Genomic DNA, 19,047 nt, shown 5'->3' with positions numbered 1-19,047 from the left:
AGAACTTGATGATCTCTTTAGTTGCTGCATAAAGAACTTTAAAGAATATCTGAAACGTTTGAGTGGAGTCTCAAAGTCACAAGTATGAGAACTTGTGGTTGCTGCAGATCAAAGAAAGAAATAGTCCTTGAACTCGAAGCTGTCACATGGTCGTGGTAGTAAGTTATCTACTCGAGGTAGTAATAGGATATTAGTGGTCTAAATCTTATTATAAAAACTTCAATTCTTTCATCGTGGATCTATTTTTACCTTGAGGATAGCTAGGTTAAATCTTCCCTAGGTTTTTTACTGGTTAAGTTTTCTTATGTCATCATATCGTGGTATTCTTTATATTTCCGCATTATTTGCAAGATATGATATTATTATGTTAACCTAGAATTGAATAATTTATTTAAGTAATCACTTGGCTAAATAACTAGGTTTAACAACTTGTGTTAAGGGATCTAAAAACGTACAAGTGGTATTAGAGCGGGTTAGCTCTTGTGTTTAGATCTTTTGATATAAAAGTTGATCATTGACCCCTATTGTCATGGAACACAATCACTCTCTTGTGATCCCTCCTCACTTTGATGGGAGCAACTATACTTATTGGAAAGTAAGGATAAAAGCCTTCTTGAAATCTATTGATGAGAGAGTGTGGAATTCCGTTGAATATGGATAGGAGAAACCAACTACTCCTGTTAGTGAGTGGTCAACATCTCAAAAAGAGGCAGTTGCTTTTAATAGCAAAGTTATGAATGTTATTTTTAATGTTGTTTCTATAGAGAAATTCAAGAGAATCTCAAATGTTAAGGTTACTCATACTGCATGGAATATTCTCTAAACTATGCATGAAGGCACAAAGACAGTTAAAATTAATAAGTTGCAGCAGTTAACAACTAGATTTGAAAGCATTAAAATGTTTAATGATGAGTATTTTGATGAATTCTATGCTAAGCTTAATGACATTGTTAATTCTGCTTATAATTTGGGTGAAATTTATGATCAACTTAAGATTGTTAGGAAGATTTTTAGATCTTTAACAAAGAACTTTAGACCCAAAGTGACTGTCATTACTAAAAGTAAGGATGTGGACTCTATCCCTGTTGATGAGCTTGTAGGATCTCTCCAGTCCTATGAGCTAGACCTACCTAAAACAAACAAATCCAAATCAATAGCTCTTAATTCAGTCGATGATGTTGCTAGGAATGGATTTGATGATAAACTCTCTTCTACAGAGATTGCTTATTTTGCCAAGAACTTTAAAAACTTTCTTAGGAATAACAACAAAAGGGCAAGAGATAAAAACAATGCTAAACCTAGGAATTTTAAGAAAAATGAACCAACTAAAGTTAATAATACTAATAAATCAAAAGAAAAATTTGGTCAAACTTCTAGTAATTCACTAGGTTAACAATGTTTTGGTTGTCAAGGGTATGGTCATGTAAAATCTGAAGGTCCTACATTCCTTAGGTCAAAGGGTAAAGTTATGGTTGTAACCCTTAGTGATGATGAAGTTTCTAATCATGATTATGGTAGTGACGAAGATGGAAACTTCTTTGCTTTCACAGCTACTGTTGTGGTTGAAGAGAACCCTTCTGATAGAGAACTCTTTGAGTGTGCTGATTTGTAAGAAGTTTTTAATATCCTATGCAAGATTGCTACAAATGATGCAATGAGTGTAGACTTAGGTCTAAAGAAGATTGTCACTCTTAAACTTGAAAAGAAAAACTTGTTGCTGAATTTGCCGCTAATGAATTGGTTAATAAGGTGAAGACTGAAAACATGATGTTGCTTGATAAGATTAAGAACCTAGAACTAGAATTATCAGTTGCTAGAGAACAAACAAATAAGTTTGCTAGTTCTAAACTTGATCACATGTTGAGTATTCAGAAGTCTCTCATAGACAAAACGAGTTTAGGTTTTGTTGATATCATCTCTGTGTCTAAAACTCATTCCACAAATTTTGTTCCTTCTTTTGAGCCACCCAAGATTGAGATTGTCAAACCAGTAGAAGTTACAACTGCTCCTAAGAAGTTACAACTACTACTAAGAAGATTAGGGTTGATCTTAAAGAGTCTAAGCCCAAGAATCTCAACCTCCCTAAGGATAAGAAGCATGATAGACTTTTGTGGGTTTGTCATTTTTATGGAAAGGCTGGGCATACTTGCCCTAACTGTTTCAAGTTACAAGCTGCAAAGCGAGCAAATAAGCCAAAAGTACCTGTGCCTCAAGCACAAGATCCTATGGTACTTATTGGTGAATTGGTAAAGGTTTTAAACCTTTATACCAATCCTGGAGTTGCTCATCATCTAATATGAATAATAACTTCAAAATCAAAGTTGCATCTAAGAAGTTTTGGATGCAAAAGACTCAATCTAATTTAGTCTTTCTGATATGGTCTTTGTGCTTCATCTCAAAATCCTTTGTAACCATTCTTTTCTTGAAGTTTTGTTTCTTTTTGTTTTTAGGATTTGCATTGCATTACATTCATGAATTCCATATTAGGTTGTCTTTGTTTGTTTCTTTCAAAAACCAAAAAAAAAAAAAAAAAAAAAAAAAAAAAAAAAAAAAAAATGGAAAGAGGGATGTGGAAGGATGTGTTTTGTATTACATATCTAGGATTTATAGTTAAGGTTAGCCATATTATTTTTACATAACTTGCCTGTGTACCTTGTTTAGCTTAAATAAGCTTATTTTTTTTGTACTTTGCTAGTTTTACCTATGTAATGTATGTTGTGTGGGAGTTGTTTATAATTTTTGATCACATAATCTTGATTTTGAAGTCACATGTTTTTTATTGTAATGACTAAAAAATCCTAAGAGAAAGGCATAAATAATCATCTCACCACTATTTACTAGTCAAATATGAACACTTTAGTGCATATCATAAGATTTTGTACTCGAAAAAGTGTAACACATGCAAAAAAAAAAAAAAAGGTTTAGTCTTTAAATATAAATAAAAGGAAAAGAAATAAAAAAAAATGCATGTACAATATAAGGCTTAAAAAAAAAAATTACATAATTGCAAACTTATTTTCTAGGAGATGTGGGAGTTATATGATATAACTCTTTAGGTGATAGTCACTTTCAAATTTATGTGATGAATGATGTAGAAATTGTGATTGATTTCTATCTACATATCACCTTACATGTATCTCATGCTGTTAATAGTTGCACACATTGCACAAGTTATTCCTTGCTAAACTTAGTACATGAAATTGTGTGTAATTTTAGTTTGGCCATCCAAGATGATATGTTCTTTAATTTTAATACAAAATATATTCGTTGATTGAATTTTTGGGGACAAAATGTGTCATAATCTTGTTTTGGAAGATCTGGGTTGAAATCAAGTGTTTTTGAAAAACTTTTAAACTCATGCTCATGCATTTCATTCATGAAATAAGTTGGTTTGAGTGTTTCCTGCATAAAACTCCTACTGTTTTTCAAAAATTCATTTTTTCCAGATTTTCGATCGATTGAGTGTGTTCTTTGACCAATCGAAAATGCCTTAAATTTTTAAGCTTGGTTATGCCTGGTTCGATTGATGCTTGATTGGTGCTCAATCAATCGAATTTGTTTTTCGATTGATCGAACCCAATTTTCGACCAATCGAAATTTTTAAGATTTCTGAGGAATAGCTTCTACCTGGCTTAGTTGGTACCTGATCAATACTCGACCGATCAAATTTCAAAAGAAGACTTTTTGAAAAAAGCTTTTCACTCACGTGTTCTTCATAATTTTAAAAGCTTTTTCTATCTTTTTCTCTATTCTCTTCCTTGACCGATCCAATCTAAGGCTCTTTGTCATTTTATTCCTCAAATTTTCCAAGGTTTTTGTTCTCAAGCATTGGTAAGACCTTTATACACTCTATTTTTCAATTTATTTACAGTTTTCATGCATTCTCATGCATTTTTCTTTGAAAATTTTGAACAAAAGAAAATTGGGGTTTATGATTTTTCAGTTGTTTTTAACCATATTTGGTCATTGGGTTTTTGTTCTTAGATGTTATAAATAGGATTCCCATGCATTAATTTGATTAATTTGGTGTTTTGAGAACAATTGGAAATTCTTGAGTTTGGTATTTTGTGAAAATTGGGGATTTTGTTCAATTGAGATTAAATTTATGAAATTGGCTTGTGAAATTGATAAATTAAGTCATTACATGATGTTTCCTAACTAGTGTAATGCTTAATTAATCAATTTTTTTTGGTTTTAAAATTGGGTTTTTCAAAATTTGGGATTTTTGGACTAAAACTCTTTGTTCAAGTCAACTGTTGTAAAAGTTGAGAAATCGAACAAATTTTTATGCATTAGAGCATGCATCATATGTGCAATCATTACATACATCATATAGATTGTTATTTGTTGATAAATTTTGTGCTTAACCCTCTCTAATGCAATCTGCCTTTGATTTTTGTTTTGTTTTCTATTTTTCTCTTCTTCTGTACTCTTAGAATCATGGTTAGGAAAACTTGAGCAAGGAAAACCTCTACCCCATCCTCTTCTAATTTCTAGAGCGATAGGTTTAGGTTTAGGAAAAACCAAGAAACTTATGAAAAGCTTAATGTGTTTAGACCTGTGTGGGCTGAGCGTAAGGTTATCCTAGATGAGGTAGATCCCGAGATTCGTAGGAACTTTGAGCATCAAGGTTAGTTACCTCTCTTAGATGTTAAGCATCCCCCTCCGGCTGCTTTGATTAGAGAGTTCTATTCAAACCTCTCTATATACTCCAATGATTTCAACATTCAGTTTGTGAAAAGTTGGATAAGGGGTGAAGAGTATGTCATTACTCTTGAGCCAGTGGCATCTGCTCTTGGTGTACCTTTGGTACAGCAGCCTGTGTATCCTTACATAGTCTCCTCATCTTAATGATATCATGTCCCTTATCACCGGTACTTCCATTAGTTGGGGTATTGATCTTAAGGTTACCTCCCACGAGCTTACTGAGCTTAATTACTTGTTTCTTAGGATATCTTGTCATAGTCTTTCGTCCATTTCACATGTACATACTATTCCTATTGAGAGATGTGCATTCTTGTACGCTCTCATCATTGATGCTCCTATGAGTTTTCCCACCCTTTTCATTCATTCTCTTGTTGAGGTTTATAGGAGTAGTGCCAAATCCTATGGTTTGTTTTTCCCAGTTTTCATTCATGGGATTCTTTTAGATTTAGGTTTAGATGACTTCCCCGTGTCTGAGCTTGTACATATCATTACTCCCATAGGTGCCACCTTCCTTAGGCAAAGGGCTGCTCAGTTGAAAGTAAGCTCTAAACGCTCTCGTGTCGAGTCTTCTACAAGTGATACATCTCGAGCTCCTCCTTCAGGTGATCCTTCTACTAAGGCTTATGTGGACCCCACAGCTGCCGTGGATCCTCCACCATCTACATCTAGTGCCTCTTCTATGCGTACCATGTTGGATATGATTATGACCGTTCAGGCAGCATATGGACAGCTGTTGTTGGATTTGCTCAATAAGGTTGTGGCCTTACGGGCAGATTTGATGGATGTTAGAGGTTCTACTCCATCGGCTCCACCCTCTGATGAGTCATGATTGCCCTTTGACAATACGTCACAAAAAGTGGGAGTACATAGAATAGAGATAGGGGGAGAGATATTTTTTTGGCTAGATTGTATCTAGGAGACACATGATATGTATTTTTGGTTTTGATGTATTTATTTTCTTATGTTTGTATATGTTAGGGGGAGACATTATGTGTTTATTGTTTTTATGTTTTTATGTTTCTTGTTTCATATTATGGTATATTGATTTTGATTTATATTATGAGGTTATTCATGATATATGTATTTTTAATTTATGTTTTGTGAAATCAAGAAGTTGATTTTGGTTTACTTGTATTTTTCACACATGCGTTTATGTTTTTGTTTAGTGTTTTAGGAATTTACAGGTTAATTCAGTCGTGGTTGCTGTCTACATTTGCAACTGATAAATAGTGGTTCGATTGAATTGTAATTAAGGTTTTTAATTAATTGGGCTGTTTTACTTTGAGCATTTTATTTTTTGTAATATGTTTTGTCATGGATTGTCAAAGGGGGAGATTGTTAGGTTCTAAAACTTTAGGAACTAATGTATTAGAACGTTAATATGTATTATGTTGGCAAACCATGATCGAAACATAGAGTCTAGGTTTAGGCTTGCTTAAAATGTGGTTTTATGTAAAATTGGAATCGAGTGATTGCAGGATTTATTGGTCAAAATCTGTAAGGCTCGATCGATCAAAACTCGTGCAGATTTAATTTTCTGCAGAAATTCCAATTTAGCTCAAGCCTATATGACATGTAGAGTTAAGTGTTTTACTTCAAGTATAAAAGGAAAAACTCTAACTACGTTTTAGAAGTCTTTGAAGAGTTGTGTGTTGAATCTTTTGTGAGATCTAAGAGGTGTACTTTCATACACACACATAGAGTTGTCAAGATCAAGATTCGTGTCAAGAACTTGATGATCTCTTCAGTTGCTGCATAAAGAACTTTAAGAAGATCTGAAACCTTTAAGTGGAGTCTCAAAGTCACAAGTAGGAGAACTTGTGGTTGCTGCAAATCAAAGAAAGAAGTAGTCCGTGGACTCAAAGCTGTCACGTGGTTGTGGTAGTAAGTTTTCTACTCGAGGTAACAATAGGATGTTAGTGGTCTAAGTCTTATTGTAAAAACTTCAATTCTTTCACAATGGATCGGTTTTTACCTTGATGATAGCTAGATGAAATCCTCCCAAGTTTTTTACCGATTAGATTTTCTTAGGTCATCATATCGTGGTGTTTTTTATATTTCCACATTATTTGCATGATATGATATTATTGTGTTAACCTAGAATTGAATAATTTATCTAAGTAATCACTTGGCTAAATAACTAGGTTAAACAACTTGTGTTAAGGGGTCTAAAAACGTACACAACCCATTATTATTATTATTAGTAGTAGTAAATACAACTCATTAAATTGTAGTTCCTTTTACGTTTCCATGTGTAATATAAAGGTCATTAAAAAAATGTGTGCAACACAAATGGACATCCATCTATGTTTAATTCGGATGTTGGTAGTTTTTTTGTTTTCACGTGATGATAAAAAAATGTAAATCACTTTATTGTATTAAAAGTAATGTTTGAGATACAAACTTTTTTACAAAAAAATTTACAAATTGTTGATAAGTGGTTATTAGTAAATGAAAAAGTAATATTAATTGTAGGTCTAGATGAAAACCAATAAGAAATTAACCACATCTGCAATTTGTATAATGTTGTAAAATAGTTTATGACTGTAGCATTACTCTTGTATTAATTATATATGAGTCATGTTAACGGATGCCCTTAGGGCAATTATTAATAAACCATAATAGGAAAGTTTTGATACCACTTTCATAGGAAATATAAAATGCTGTTAATAACATTTATTATTTTATCATTTTCCCAATAAAATGTTTCTAAAAATAGCACTTAAACCTCAGGTGTATTCATCTCTTTTCCCTAAAATTGAAATGACAATGATAATGAATACGTGTGCGTAAATGCAATACTCACTTAAAGAGAATGGTAATTATTTAGTTTTTTTTCCCTAAAACTCAAATGAAAACTGTAAGGACTCGATTTGTAACGACCCAAAATGATATTGGGTTCGCACGTAAAAAGGCCCAAACAATATAATTTGTAGAGCGTGGGTATTAAGAACTAGATTAACTTTCGTAGAAGGAAAAGATTCACCCTCACGTTTATTGAAGGTTCCGAGCTGGCACAACAATCGGTTTTTCGTTGAAATAGACACAGTTCTTTCGTTTTTCACGTTTTTCTTCTTGAGTCTTTGCTTTTCCTTTTTCTCTTTTATTTTTTTTTTTGTTCTCATCCCCCTTTTTCTGCATGTTCTTCTTTCAGATTATATACAACCTTCTGTGTTCTATCCTCACCACACACGTGTAGGTTGGGTTCGGGGGATTTCTTTCTGTCTCATCTAGCGCCTCCTGGAACCTCCTATGGGCAGTTGTAAGGCTGCTTCATTACTGTTCAGGCATCACCTCCACATTAATGCGGCCAGAGAGTTGGTTGAGAGGCAATTAATGCGGAGGCAGCTGTAATTATAGATATTTGTTTGCCTTTTCTTTCTTACCCTTGGTCTGTTATCCCCTCTTCAGTGGTGAAATAGTTCTGAGGTCCGATTGTAACAAGACCGCGTCCTGATCGTCCTCGGACGCATACTGCCGAGGAGTATGGAGTCCTCGGACGAATATGGAACTCTATTTTCGTGATATTGACTATCCCTCCCCCCCCCCCCCCTTTCGATGGTTACCCTTACGACCTAACTTGGGCCTCCTCGGACGGATTTGCATCCTCGGATGGGCCGCAAGCCCAACGATCTTGACCTTAATGGGTCTGTTGATTGACTGGCCCCCACAAAAACAATAATAAATAAGTGCATTGACACATGCTATTTTTTAGAAAAGATAATTAGATATAAAATTTAATCTTAACCTTTCCTTTTTTGGCTGGCCCTTATTTTAGAAAATAGTCTCTTTCTTTTAATTAGTATATATAATTAGATGTTTCTCCAATAAAATATATATATATATATATATATATATATAGGTAATTATAAAAAGTTTATTTTTTCAAAATATTTTTTTAAATATTTTATGCAACGTTTATGGGGCTTCAAATGTAAATGGTTGTTTTTTTAAAAAATATTAATAATAATTATTCTATTTTATAATTACATTGTTCAATTATCAAATGATCAAATGTAAATAGTAAATAACAATATATATATATATATATATATATATATATATATATATATATATATATATATATATATAAAGTAAAGGATATATACATGCACCATCACCTTTAATAGTATTAAATAAATAAAAAATGTATCACGAATAATTAATTTATTATTAAATGTGTAGCCACATGTCAGATGTGATGTATTATGGACAAATTACTACTTGACATGTGGCAAAATTTGTCAACATCGTTTTAAATGGATAAAAGATTGTGCCACTTGTCATGTACATCCATCAGTTGTGAGATCCATGTTTAATTCACATGTTGGTAGTTTTTTTGTTTTCATGTGAAGATAAAAAGACGTAAATCACTTTGTTGTATTAATTATGCATTCATCTATTTTCTCTAAAAATTAATTGATAATGATAATGTATAAGTGTGTGTGTGTGTAAATGTAATACTCACTTAAAGAGAATGGTAATTATTTAGTGTTTTTTTTTCCCTAAAACTCAAATGAAAACAATAATAAATAAATGCGTTGACACAACAGGTGTGTGACATGTGTTATTTAAAAAAAAGATAATTTGATATAAAATTTAGTTTTAACATTTCCTTTTTTGGCTGGCCCATTGTTGAAGCCCATTTTTCGACAAAAGGGCCCAATGGCAAAAGAAGCCCAACAATATGGAAAAAGAAAGCAGTAAAATAAAGACCATTGGACCAGAATGGTAGGAATAATGGTCAATAGGCCCACAAAAAAAAATAATAAATGGCCAAGGAGAAAGCAAATAGGCTGTAGAGGCCCCAAAGGATGAAGTAGTAAGCCCATTAGAATTGTAGGTAAGGATGTAGTAATTGGGCCAAGGAAGCCCAAAGGATGTAGCAAAAGCCCATGGGAATGAAAGAGGTAGGAAAGAATGAAATGGGTCGGGAATGCCCAAAGAATGAAATGGGCAAAGGATTCCCAAAGAACAAAATGGGCCAAGGATGCCCGAGGTACTGAATAGATTGGCCCAGTAGGAATGCTGGGCAGTAAAGACCAAAAGAAGGAATAATGTAAGAAATTGACATGGCAAGCGCTTCATCCTGTAAGCCTAGTGGTAACAACAAGGCAAAAAAGATAAGTGATATCATCGTAGGAGCAATGCAGTGGCATGACAGGAACACCAATTAGCCCACGAATGCAAGATAAAAAGGAACCTGGGCTAAGTTAAAGAAGAGAAAGCCTATACCCAAGAAGAGATGGGATGCAGAGAACGAAAGTCCAAAGACTCATTCATGCTGCAAGAGTTAAGCTAGCACCAGAGCATGCAGCAGAATTAGACAAACCTGGAGGTAATGGCAAATGCGTGCGAGCCAGAAAAGCAATAGACTCATGTGGAAATGGAGCATGCACACAAGGCTCAGGCACCACCTACCTGTACCTAGCCAATACAAGGGAGGTGGGCCACGGGTCAGAGGTAAAAGAGGGTATGGTCTGGCGGTAGGGAGAAGGGGGAGTCTATTTTGGGGTTCCCGCTCAAGCTCTTTTGGGAAAAATATCCTGCTGGGACGACATTTCATCCAAAAGAAACAAGCATATGCTGAAATCACTAGATGCATGCTATAGAGGTTGATAAGAGAGAAGTTTAACTCTTATTCGAATGGGAGTGTCAAGGGAAGTAAGGGACAAAACAAAACCAATTTTGTCTGGTAATAAAGCGTGGCATGGCCAACACAGTATAGTGATGGTAGCTGAGCAGCTAGAAGACCAATAGACAGCCCTAGAAGGACACCCATAACTGGCCAAAAGTAGTTAAGGGTTAAAAATGATAAATCTTGTCACGGCAGGCAGTATAAAAGGCCATAGACATGCACAGTGAAAAGGGAGGAGGGAAGAAGAGAAAAATGGCAAAACAAGAGATATAGAAAAATGAAGAGAAAGGAAAGAAAAATAGAGCAAACGAAAAAAGAAAGAAAGAATACAAAAAACCAAAAGTAATGGGAAAATATGAGTGATAGGAGTAAAAAGCATGCATCAATAGGCTACCACTTCTCTCCCTCTCAATAGCCCATTCTCTAATGAATCCAGTATCCAAGATTAAGCCATCTAGGTCCCTTTTTTCAAAGTGCGTAACTTCTATGGCAGGATCCCCTTCTGAGGTTACCCACATTAGAGATTGGTTCCCTTTTGGACTTGAATCTGCTGAAGAGTCAAACCCATTCTTTTAGTAGACTAATCTTCTTTTCTCTTGTCTTAGTTGATTAATGACTAACTTGACATCTTGTTTTTAATCTTTCTTTGCCGTAATCACGTTGTGATATCTTCCTTCGTGGAGTTATTAATGTATTATTGTTATTAGTAGAAGATGCTTTAGTTAAAGTGTTTTAGTTATCTTGCTGCATTGCGTTTTCTGCTATAACATTTGTAATAGTCTTTCATGACGCGAGTACGTGATATGTTCAAGATTCCTACCAGGACGCATCAGCATAATAAGGGGCCTAACTTGCGCACAAGTTGGCTTAAGGTGCGTTTCAGTTAGGTCAGTCCTGACTCTCCTACCCCAGAATCATGGGCCGTGGTACAGAAGGAGCAATCCAGCCCATAACACGAAAAAGGCCCACCACACCCATCATTTTAGAAAGTAGTCTCTTTCTTTTAATTAGTATATATAATTAGATGTTTATCCAATACAAAAAAAACTTATATAATTAGATAATAGGAAAAATACTTATACACCCCCTGAACTTTGAACTAGTGGCCAAGACACCCCTGAACTTTTTTATTGGCCAATTTACTTTTTAGACTATACACAGTTGCCAAATCAATACTTCAATTAGTTTTACTGATGGAATAAGAGCAGAGAAGCAAGTGACCTTTTAAGACTAACTAAATCATAGAAAGAAGAGAGAGGAGACTGACCGGTAGAGAAGAGAGAGAGAGAGAGCGATGGTAGAACCATAAGGGAATACCCTTTTTCCTGCTTGAGTGCTATTGAATGGAGAAAGATGAGGAAAAGCTTGTCATCATCTTCAATTTCTATGTGGTCTTCGGTAAGGTATTCTAGAGGAAGCCCTGTAATGGAATTGGCCAGCACAGAGGAGAGTGAATTGGGTGTCCCATCTAGGTTTTCGTTGCTGGTTTACTATTGGAAGAGATGAAAGCTGTGGAGACTAGAGAGGTTTTGGCTAGATTATCTTTCACAAATTTGGTATTGTTTAATTGATTAGTTTGTCTCACTAACTCATTTGTTCATGGACATAGAAGAATAAAGCAATTTACAAGGAAATATATACGGATTTCATTTATACATTCTTAGCTAGATCTGACAACTTCTTTTAAAGAGTACTGAAATTAATGCTCTCTCTTTCTTGTGGTATTTATTGTTCTTGGATAATTATTACAAGAATGATTTTTTTTTTTTTTTTGAAATGATTTTCGTGTACAAGAATGCTCTCTTGAATTCAAATTGTTATTTTCTTCCATATTTTTTTTAGCATTTGTTAAACAACAAAAAAAGAGAAAGAGGAAAGAAGACAATCTGGTTCATCTTCCTTGCTAGCCTTTTTTCTAGGTATGGTGAGGTATGAGTTGTTCGATCTTTGTTGGAATTGTTGCGTTAAAAAGAATTTACCCCTTGTAAATTAATTAATTAGTCAAATTACATGCAATAGCGTGGTAGCACAAACAAATCACCAATTAACTAAATGCAGCGGCAAAATAAATTTGACATAGATGATTTATTTACGAATGAGGAAAACCATCGAGGCAAAACCTCACCGGATGAATTTAAGGTCATCACTCCCGAGAATCCACTATTATCAATCACAGGCAATTACAAGTACAAGGAATCTTACCAAATCCTTTGTCCTATCAGAAAAATACCAATCTACAGTTGAACCCTAACCCCAATATCCAATTGGACTTGTATTGTAGCGGCAATCTTTCCATTCAATGTACGAATCTCAGTACATGACTAACCAATGATGCACAAATCCCAGTACGTGACTAACTCACCAACTTGAGGAAAATGTTGGCTGCAAAGCTCTTTAGTTCATCAACAATGAAGATCAGGAAGCTCCTTTGTCACAAAACTCTTGGCGTACAGATGCAGTAGCTTCTTCAGAAAGAATATGAACTAGGTCTCTTTTTGCATTCGGTCACACAATGCATTCATGACGGCCTTTAAAATAATCCTTATATATGTCTAGGGTTGTGAGAAAAGAAAGCCTACACAAATACATAGGAATATGCGTGTAATCAAATCTGAAAAGTCTGATTTCGTAATTCTTGATAGATATAGCTTGTGTCGAGCTTCAGCATTAAATCTCGATAGAAAGGATTCTGTCGAGACTTCTATCGAGCTTTAATAAACAGCACTTCCTTCATTTATTTCTTAGTCAGACTTACATGATTTCAATACTTAACTTGAACTTGAAGTACTTAACCTATCCTAGATCTACTAAATTACAAGTAAAGTGTGTTTTGTCAAAGAATTAACCAATTACATAAAAATGTCCCTAACAATTTCCCCCTTTGGCAATTCGTGACAAAACCACAACAAAACAAATAATCATGAGAGAAGTCTTAAATCACTAAACTCATAATCACTTGTTATATTACAAAATAAATCTAACCTAACATAAACTCTTGAAAAACTTTGCAAGAAGAGAATTCATGGTACGGTAGATTTTCACAACCTGTCTTTCTGAAACACTTAAACAAAACTCATCAAGGTATCATGTGTGAAACAGAAATAAAAATTGCGTACATAAAGAGCCATGTGTATAAAGAGAGAAAAGAAACAACACATATAGAGGTAGGTGAAAAAAAACATATATCATCATATATATGAAAAAATAAAGTACAATGTATGTCATAAATAGTCATAAGACCGGTGAAAAAGAGGCTAATATAAAAAAGAAGAAAAGAAAAGTACATATAAACCTTACTACATCCCTCAAAAACTATATACACTCCCCTTATCAAAAAATGTCATATACTAACTCTCCTCCTAAGTACAAGACTACCCTCAATCCCAAAACTACTCCCCCTTTTTGTCGGAATGACAAAGGGCAAGTCACTGAGAGGTTGTCATCTCGTCATCACCGAAAGAGCTAGCATCATCCTCATCATCATCACCCTCATCAGCCAAGGCCTTTGGAGAAGGAGAGGAGGAAGGTCCAAAGCAGCCAATGCATGCTTGTTGGCATGCAAAGCGTCCTATCCGAGTGTTCATCTGACACATCTCATTAGAGAGATAGTCAAGACGAGCATCCATCCGCTGCAGCTGCTCCATGATGGCATCAAGAGTGACACCAGCAGCGGGGGTAGAAAGAGCCGAGGAAGAAGGTGGAACAGCAGAAGCTACAGGATCATCCATCTCCACTCGTGGCCGCTTTGGTTGAAATTAGGCCTTACTCTGCCGGACAGAACCAGCGCTGATGGCACTCATGACGGTGAAGAAAAGAGAGAGAGAGGAATGAGAATGGAGAAGTGTTGAAGGATCTGTGTGATAGACGAAGGAAAGATGAGCTTATCACGAGTAGCGGTATCCAAGTACACATCTAGAATAGATGTGATGAAGTGAGAGGGAAAGTCAATGGAGAGATCCTCCAGAAGAGATAAAAGAAAACGAGCACAAGGCTCAGTGATGGAGTTATAGTGAGACAATGGAGTAAGATCAAAAGTCATCACCATGTTAAAAAAGCGAGGGCCTTTTGCAAAGCCCGTGCAATGGGTGTTTAGAGCACCACCCCAAAGAGATGGTTTATCACAAAAGTGAGAAAGAAGATCGTCTCTAGACACGGTCCAGAGATGCTCATAGCCAGGGTAGTCAGGATGTGCTACCCTGGGAACATGTAGTACCTCGGATATAAGATCCGGAATAACTACAATACGAGTACCTCTAAATGTGGTAACAAACTGAGGCACATTAGTATCAATATCGTGTATATTAGAGTAAAACTCATGTATAAAAACGATGGGACACCTCATGGGTCTCTCAAGTAGAGATTCCCAACCCCGAGTCCGAATGAGTTCGGGAAGAGGAGTGTCGGCAAAATCCAACAGAATCACCTGGTGTTCTGGATGAACGCCATTTTTCTGGAAGTTCTTAGAGAAGTCCTTTTGGGCCTTCTCATCACGGAACCAGATGTGAAAGGGGTGAAAAGAAGAAGAAGACCCGGAACCTTGAAGAGGATTTCGAGTTGGAATGGATTTGCGCTGTTTGGGTGCCATAGCGTAGTCTATCCGAGAGAGAGAGAGAGAGAGAGAGAGAGAGAGAGAGAGAGAGAGAGAGAGAGAGAGAAGTTCAGAATAGGAAAGAAAAGAAATATCGTATGTATGAAAAATGCATGAACATGTGACATGAGAATTTAAAAGCATCATGGGCCAAAACCTAATCCACCTAACAGCACTCATAATTTTAATCAAGCACACAATTCTAAAATGCATGAAACATTGTTATAATGCAAGGAATATGCAATGCATGGCATATAATAACAAATCAACACAACCCAACCCAAAAATTTCACAAAAAACTCAAAAGCCCCAAAAATTTTCAAAAACCCAAAACCTAGGTCCAAAAATGCATGAATGCATGAAAATGAAGGGAATAAGGATGCTTACCAAGAGATTTGAGCTTGATCTAGGCCGAAACTTGAGTGGGTAGAGTGATTTGAGTGAGACATAGAGGTTTAGGGCGAGAGAGAAGAGTTTCTATCGAGAGAGATATGAGAAAAGTGAAATCTGAATTGCGCCCATCCTTTAAATATAAAAACACTGCTTGATGGATCGAAGTATCTATCGAGCACTAAATCTCGATAGAAGTGAATCTGTTGAGGTTTTTAGGCCCAACTTTTATTATATAGTATATGATATATATATATATATATATATATATATATGTATATATATAAAGGGGATTCCAAAAATTAGTAATGGCTTCAAAAAATGTCAAATAGACACCAAATCTAATTAGATAATCCTTATTCTTAAAAAAAAATAAAAATAGGGTTAAAATTTTAATTCAACAAAATTAAGAAATTAAAAAATATATATCAGAGAAACTTTTCTCCTAAAATTTAGCACACTCTCTATAATATATCTCACGCATGTTTAATGAATAATGCTAGAGATACAAACTATTTCACAAAAAAATTTACAAACCGCTGATGTGGTGAGTGATTATTGATAAATGAAAAAGTGATATTAATGGTAAGCCTTGATAAAAACCAATAAGAGTTTGACCATATTAAAATTTTGTAAAAATATTGTAAAATTTTTTGTGGCTTTAGCATTACTCACGTTTAATACATTTTTTTTTCCTAAAAACTGCACATGCTAAACCAGTAGTTTACCCCATTTTAAATCTAAAATTTTCGTTTCTTAAAAATTCATTCCAGTGTAACCTCACTAACAGTAGATAAATTCAAATTGAAATATTAAATTAAACTCAAAATAAAAAAATAAAAAAAGAGCCTTATCTGACGTGCGGAGCGCATGTGATGAGGCTAGTATATATATATATATATATATATATTTTGCTTTCTAGGGTCTATCCAAAAAAATTCTCTTAAGTACATGTCCAAGTGTCCTGCCATCAAAAAAGTAAAATAAATTCTAATTAAACTCTTTGTCTAAAACTCAAACTCTTAATAATTAAACTTTCCCATCGTGTTACAATTATTCATAAAGTGAAGGAAAAAACATGTTAATATAAACATTAAACTTTTGTGTTTATCCAAAGATAAATAGAGGATTTTTTTTTTTTGAGGAAATAAATAGAGGAAAGTTTACAAGAAAAATTAAATTTTTGTATTTATTCAAAGATTAGTAGATGAAAAGTTGATAAGAACAATTAAGATTTTGTGCCTATCTAAAAAAATTGTTGCAAATTTTCGCTTACCTTCAGGTATATCTAAAACTTGCGATTAGATCATAGGGAATAAAATCAATTGGGAAAAAAAAATTAATTATAAATATTTTTGCTCCGCTCCTTCAAACTTCTCATTCGGAATATGCTCTCTTTGTCATCAAGGTGATATTTTTTGTATTATTAGCTTCTTTTTTTTGTGTATATATTTTTAGTTGGATGGTTTTGTTCTATAACGGGTTTATTGATTTTTAAGTTTCTAGGTGTATCAGCATCCTAATCCGATAGGAAATGGATTAGCAATGGAAGCTATAATCACTAGAGTGTATTGTACCAGGCTAGATTGTGTGGATACTTTGAGGATGTCTACAATGAAAGCTGCATGTCCTATTTTCCTCTCTGAGGTTATTTAAATCTATCCTTTATTCTTTTTCTTTTCTTTTCTTTTTTTTTTTCTTTTTTTTTTTTCCTTTTTTGTTTAATTATTTTCATAAAATACATCATATTTTTATACTACAAGTAACTATATTGGAGCTCTTTGAAGCTATAGAGTTTGAAAGAAACTTTGAAAAGCTTAGTTACTATAAGCTTGAATTGTCGGAACTTTATTAATTAGATCTTCATCAACCATAATCTATTGGGATATGATTGCAACAAAGGATTCTCAAGAGGGATAAATATGTAGTTGGCTTAGCAAGTTTGGGTCAATTGAAATATAAAATGGAATAAAATAAGAAAATAATTGTTAAAATGAGATTTATTGAAGGTGTAGGGTTAAAAAAGGATATTGGTCAAGATATGGCATGATTCATTGAAGTTTTAAACACTTTGAAGTTATAATCTATATTCCAAATGCATCATTTACTCATAATCTAGATTTGTTGATCACAAAACTAGCCTAGGATATGCAAGACCTCGCAAAAAGTATTACTTTTTAATTTTCATCACATCTCAATGCTAAAGAAGCTATTTTTAGTTAACGAAGCAAACTTATTGCCAAGGTCTTAACTCTTATATTTTCTCGAAATAATTTCTTGAAGTTTATATTTACATATTTTGTTTTGATAGGTTGAAATTTGGTGCCTCTTCCCTCGCTTTCAAATACAAAAATTCAATTCTTATATAAATTTTTAATGTTTAGTAATTTGGGTTGTTTATAATTATTAACTATCAAATTGAGATTACCACTTAAACTCTCCAGCTTTGAAATCCTTGAAAGTTCTTATTAGCCCCTTGCCAAATATATTAAAAGTCAGTCAGTCACCTACATAACCGAACTTCCAAAATTAATATTTTCTTCCTAAGCTTAACTACAGAAGAAGATTCCAGGTCTCCAGGTCTAAAAACAAACTTTTGAGCATGCCAAATGCCAAGTACCACGCGTTAGAAACCAGTTAGAGAGTAGAAGTTGTTGAGCCACATAACCCATCATTGATTTGTCTCCATCTTGATTGATTTCCCTACAAAAGCCAATACATCTTTCCCCTTCTCCACCAAACTAATCACAACTTAAGTCAGTTAAGTGCTACATGATAACAGAAATCCACAGGCATTTCCAGCTTATATTTGAACTTGAGAGCATCCAATTCCAATGGCTTTTACAAAAATATGGGTCTGGACCTAGTCTTGGTGACTACGCTCTGGGCAGGAGCTTCGGCTCAGTTGAGTTGTACTAATGTGATCATCAGTATGTCACCATGCCTTAAGTACATTACTGGCAACACCTCAACCCCATCTTCGGGCTGCTGCTCACAGCTTGCTAGTGTAGTCCGCTCACAACCACAATGCTTGTGCCAAGTCCTTAATGGAGGTAGCTCCTCACTGGGGATCAACATCAACGAAACTCAGGCTCTAGCCTTGCCTGGTGCTTGTAATGTTCAGACCCCACCGCATCAAAACTGCTTGTTTAGCTTGTGGATGGATTTAAAATTTTCATAAACGAGCATCATTTTCATCTATGCTAACTTTACTTTTGAATATCAGCAGCTGCTTCACCATCCAACTCTCCTGCAGGATCACCAACATCTTCGGACTCAGGTACAAACTGGAAGGTTGTACCGTGCCATCAACGGAAGGTTGTACATCAGCTGGAAGTTCCATCAAGTTGTCGATTTCTCATCTCTTCTTCCTTATATGTGCTGCAACAGTTGCTTCAACCTTCACAACGTACTGATCTTCTCATTTGTCAGCCTGCCTTTTGCAGCACCACATTCCTACTTGATTTATGATGATTATTATTGTATTCTTCATTTATTATAGAGTTCCCTTAGGTTGTGGGGTTCATGTATATTTATTTTTGTGGCCTCTTTCAGGGGTTAATATGGTTTTTTATTACTGAGGAGACATCTTGTTCTCTTCCCTTCTTAATAAAGATGATTTCTAGGTTATATGTAATACAACACCTAACATAGAAACCAAAACCAATCAAGCTATAAGATAATGACCAAAATGGAAGGCAATGATTCTAGAAGTTCTTCATTG

General features: G+C 34.6%; 1 protein-coding gene across 3 annotated transcripts in view; it reads left to right on the top strand.

The window, feature by feature from the left end:
* LOC126689467 (non-specific lipid transfer protein GPI-anchored 5-like) overlaps nucleotides 1-18,811 on the top strand; it is a 38,464-nt gene extending 19,653 nt beyond the window's left edge. For all 3 annotated transcript variants that reach the window (XM_050384677.1, XM_050384675.1, XM_050384673.1), the window contains exon 4: nucleotides 18,642-18,811. In XM_050384677.1, the coding sequence (XP_050240634.1) occupies nucleotides 18,642-18,739 (98 nt within the window). In that variant the 3' untranslated portion in view covers nucleotides 18,740-18,811. The remainder of the gene's footprint in view (nucleotides 1-18,641) is intronic.
* The last annotated feature ends 236 nt before the right edge of the window (nucleotides 18,812-19,047 follow it).

This window comes from Quercus robur, chromosome 6 (genome assembly GCF_932294415.1).
Source record: "Quercus robur chromosome 6, dhQueRobu3.1, whole genome shotgun sequence".
NCBI lineage: Eukaryota > Viridiplantae > Streptophyta > Magnoliopsida > Fagales > Fagaceae > Quercus > Quercus robur.
Note: the sequence above shows the minus strand (reverse complement) of the source record. Positions and strands in the feature narration are given on the sequence as shown.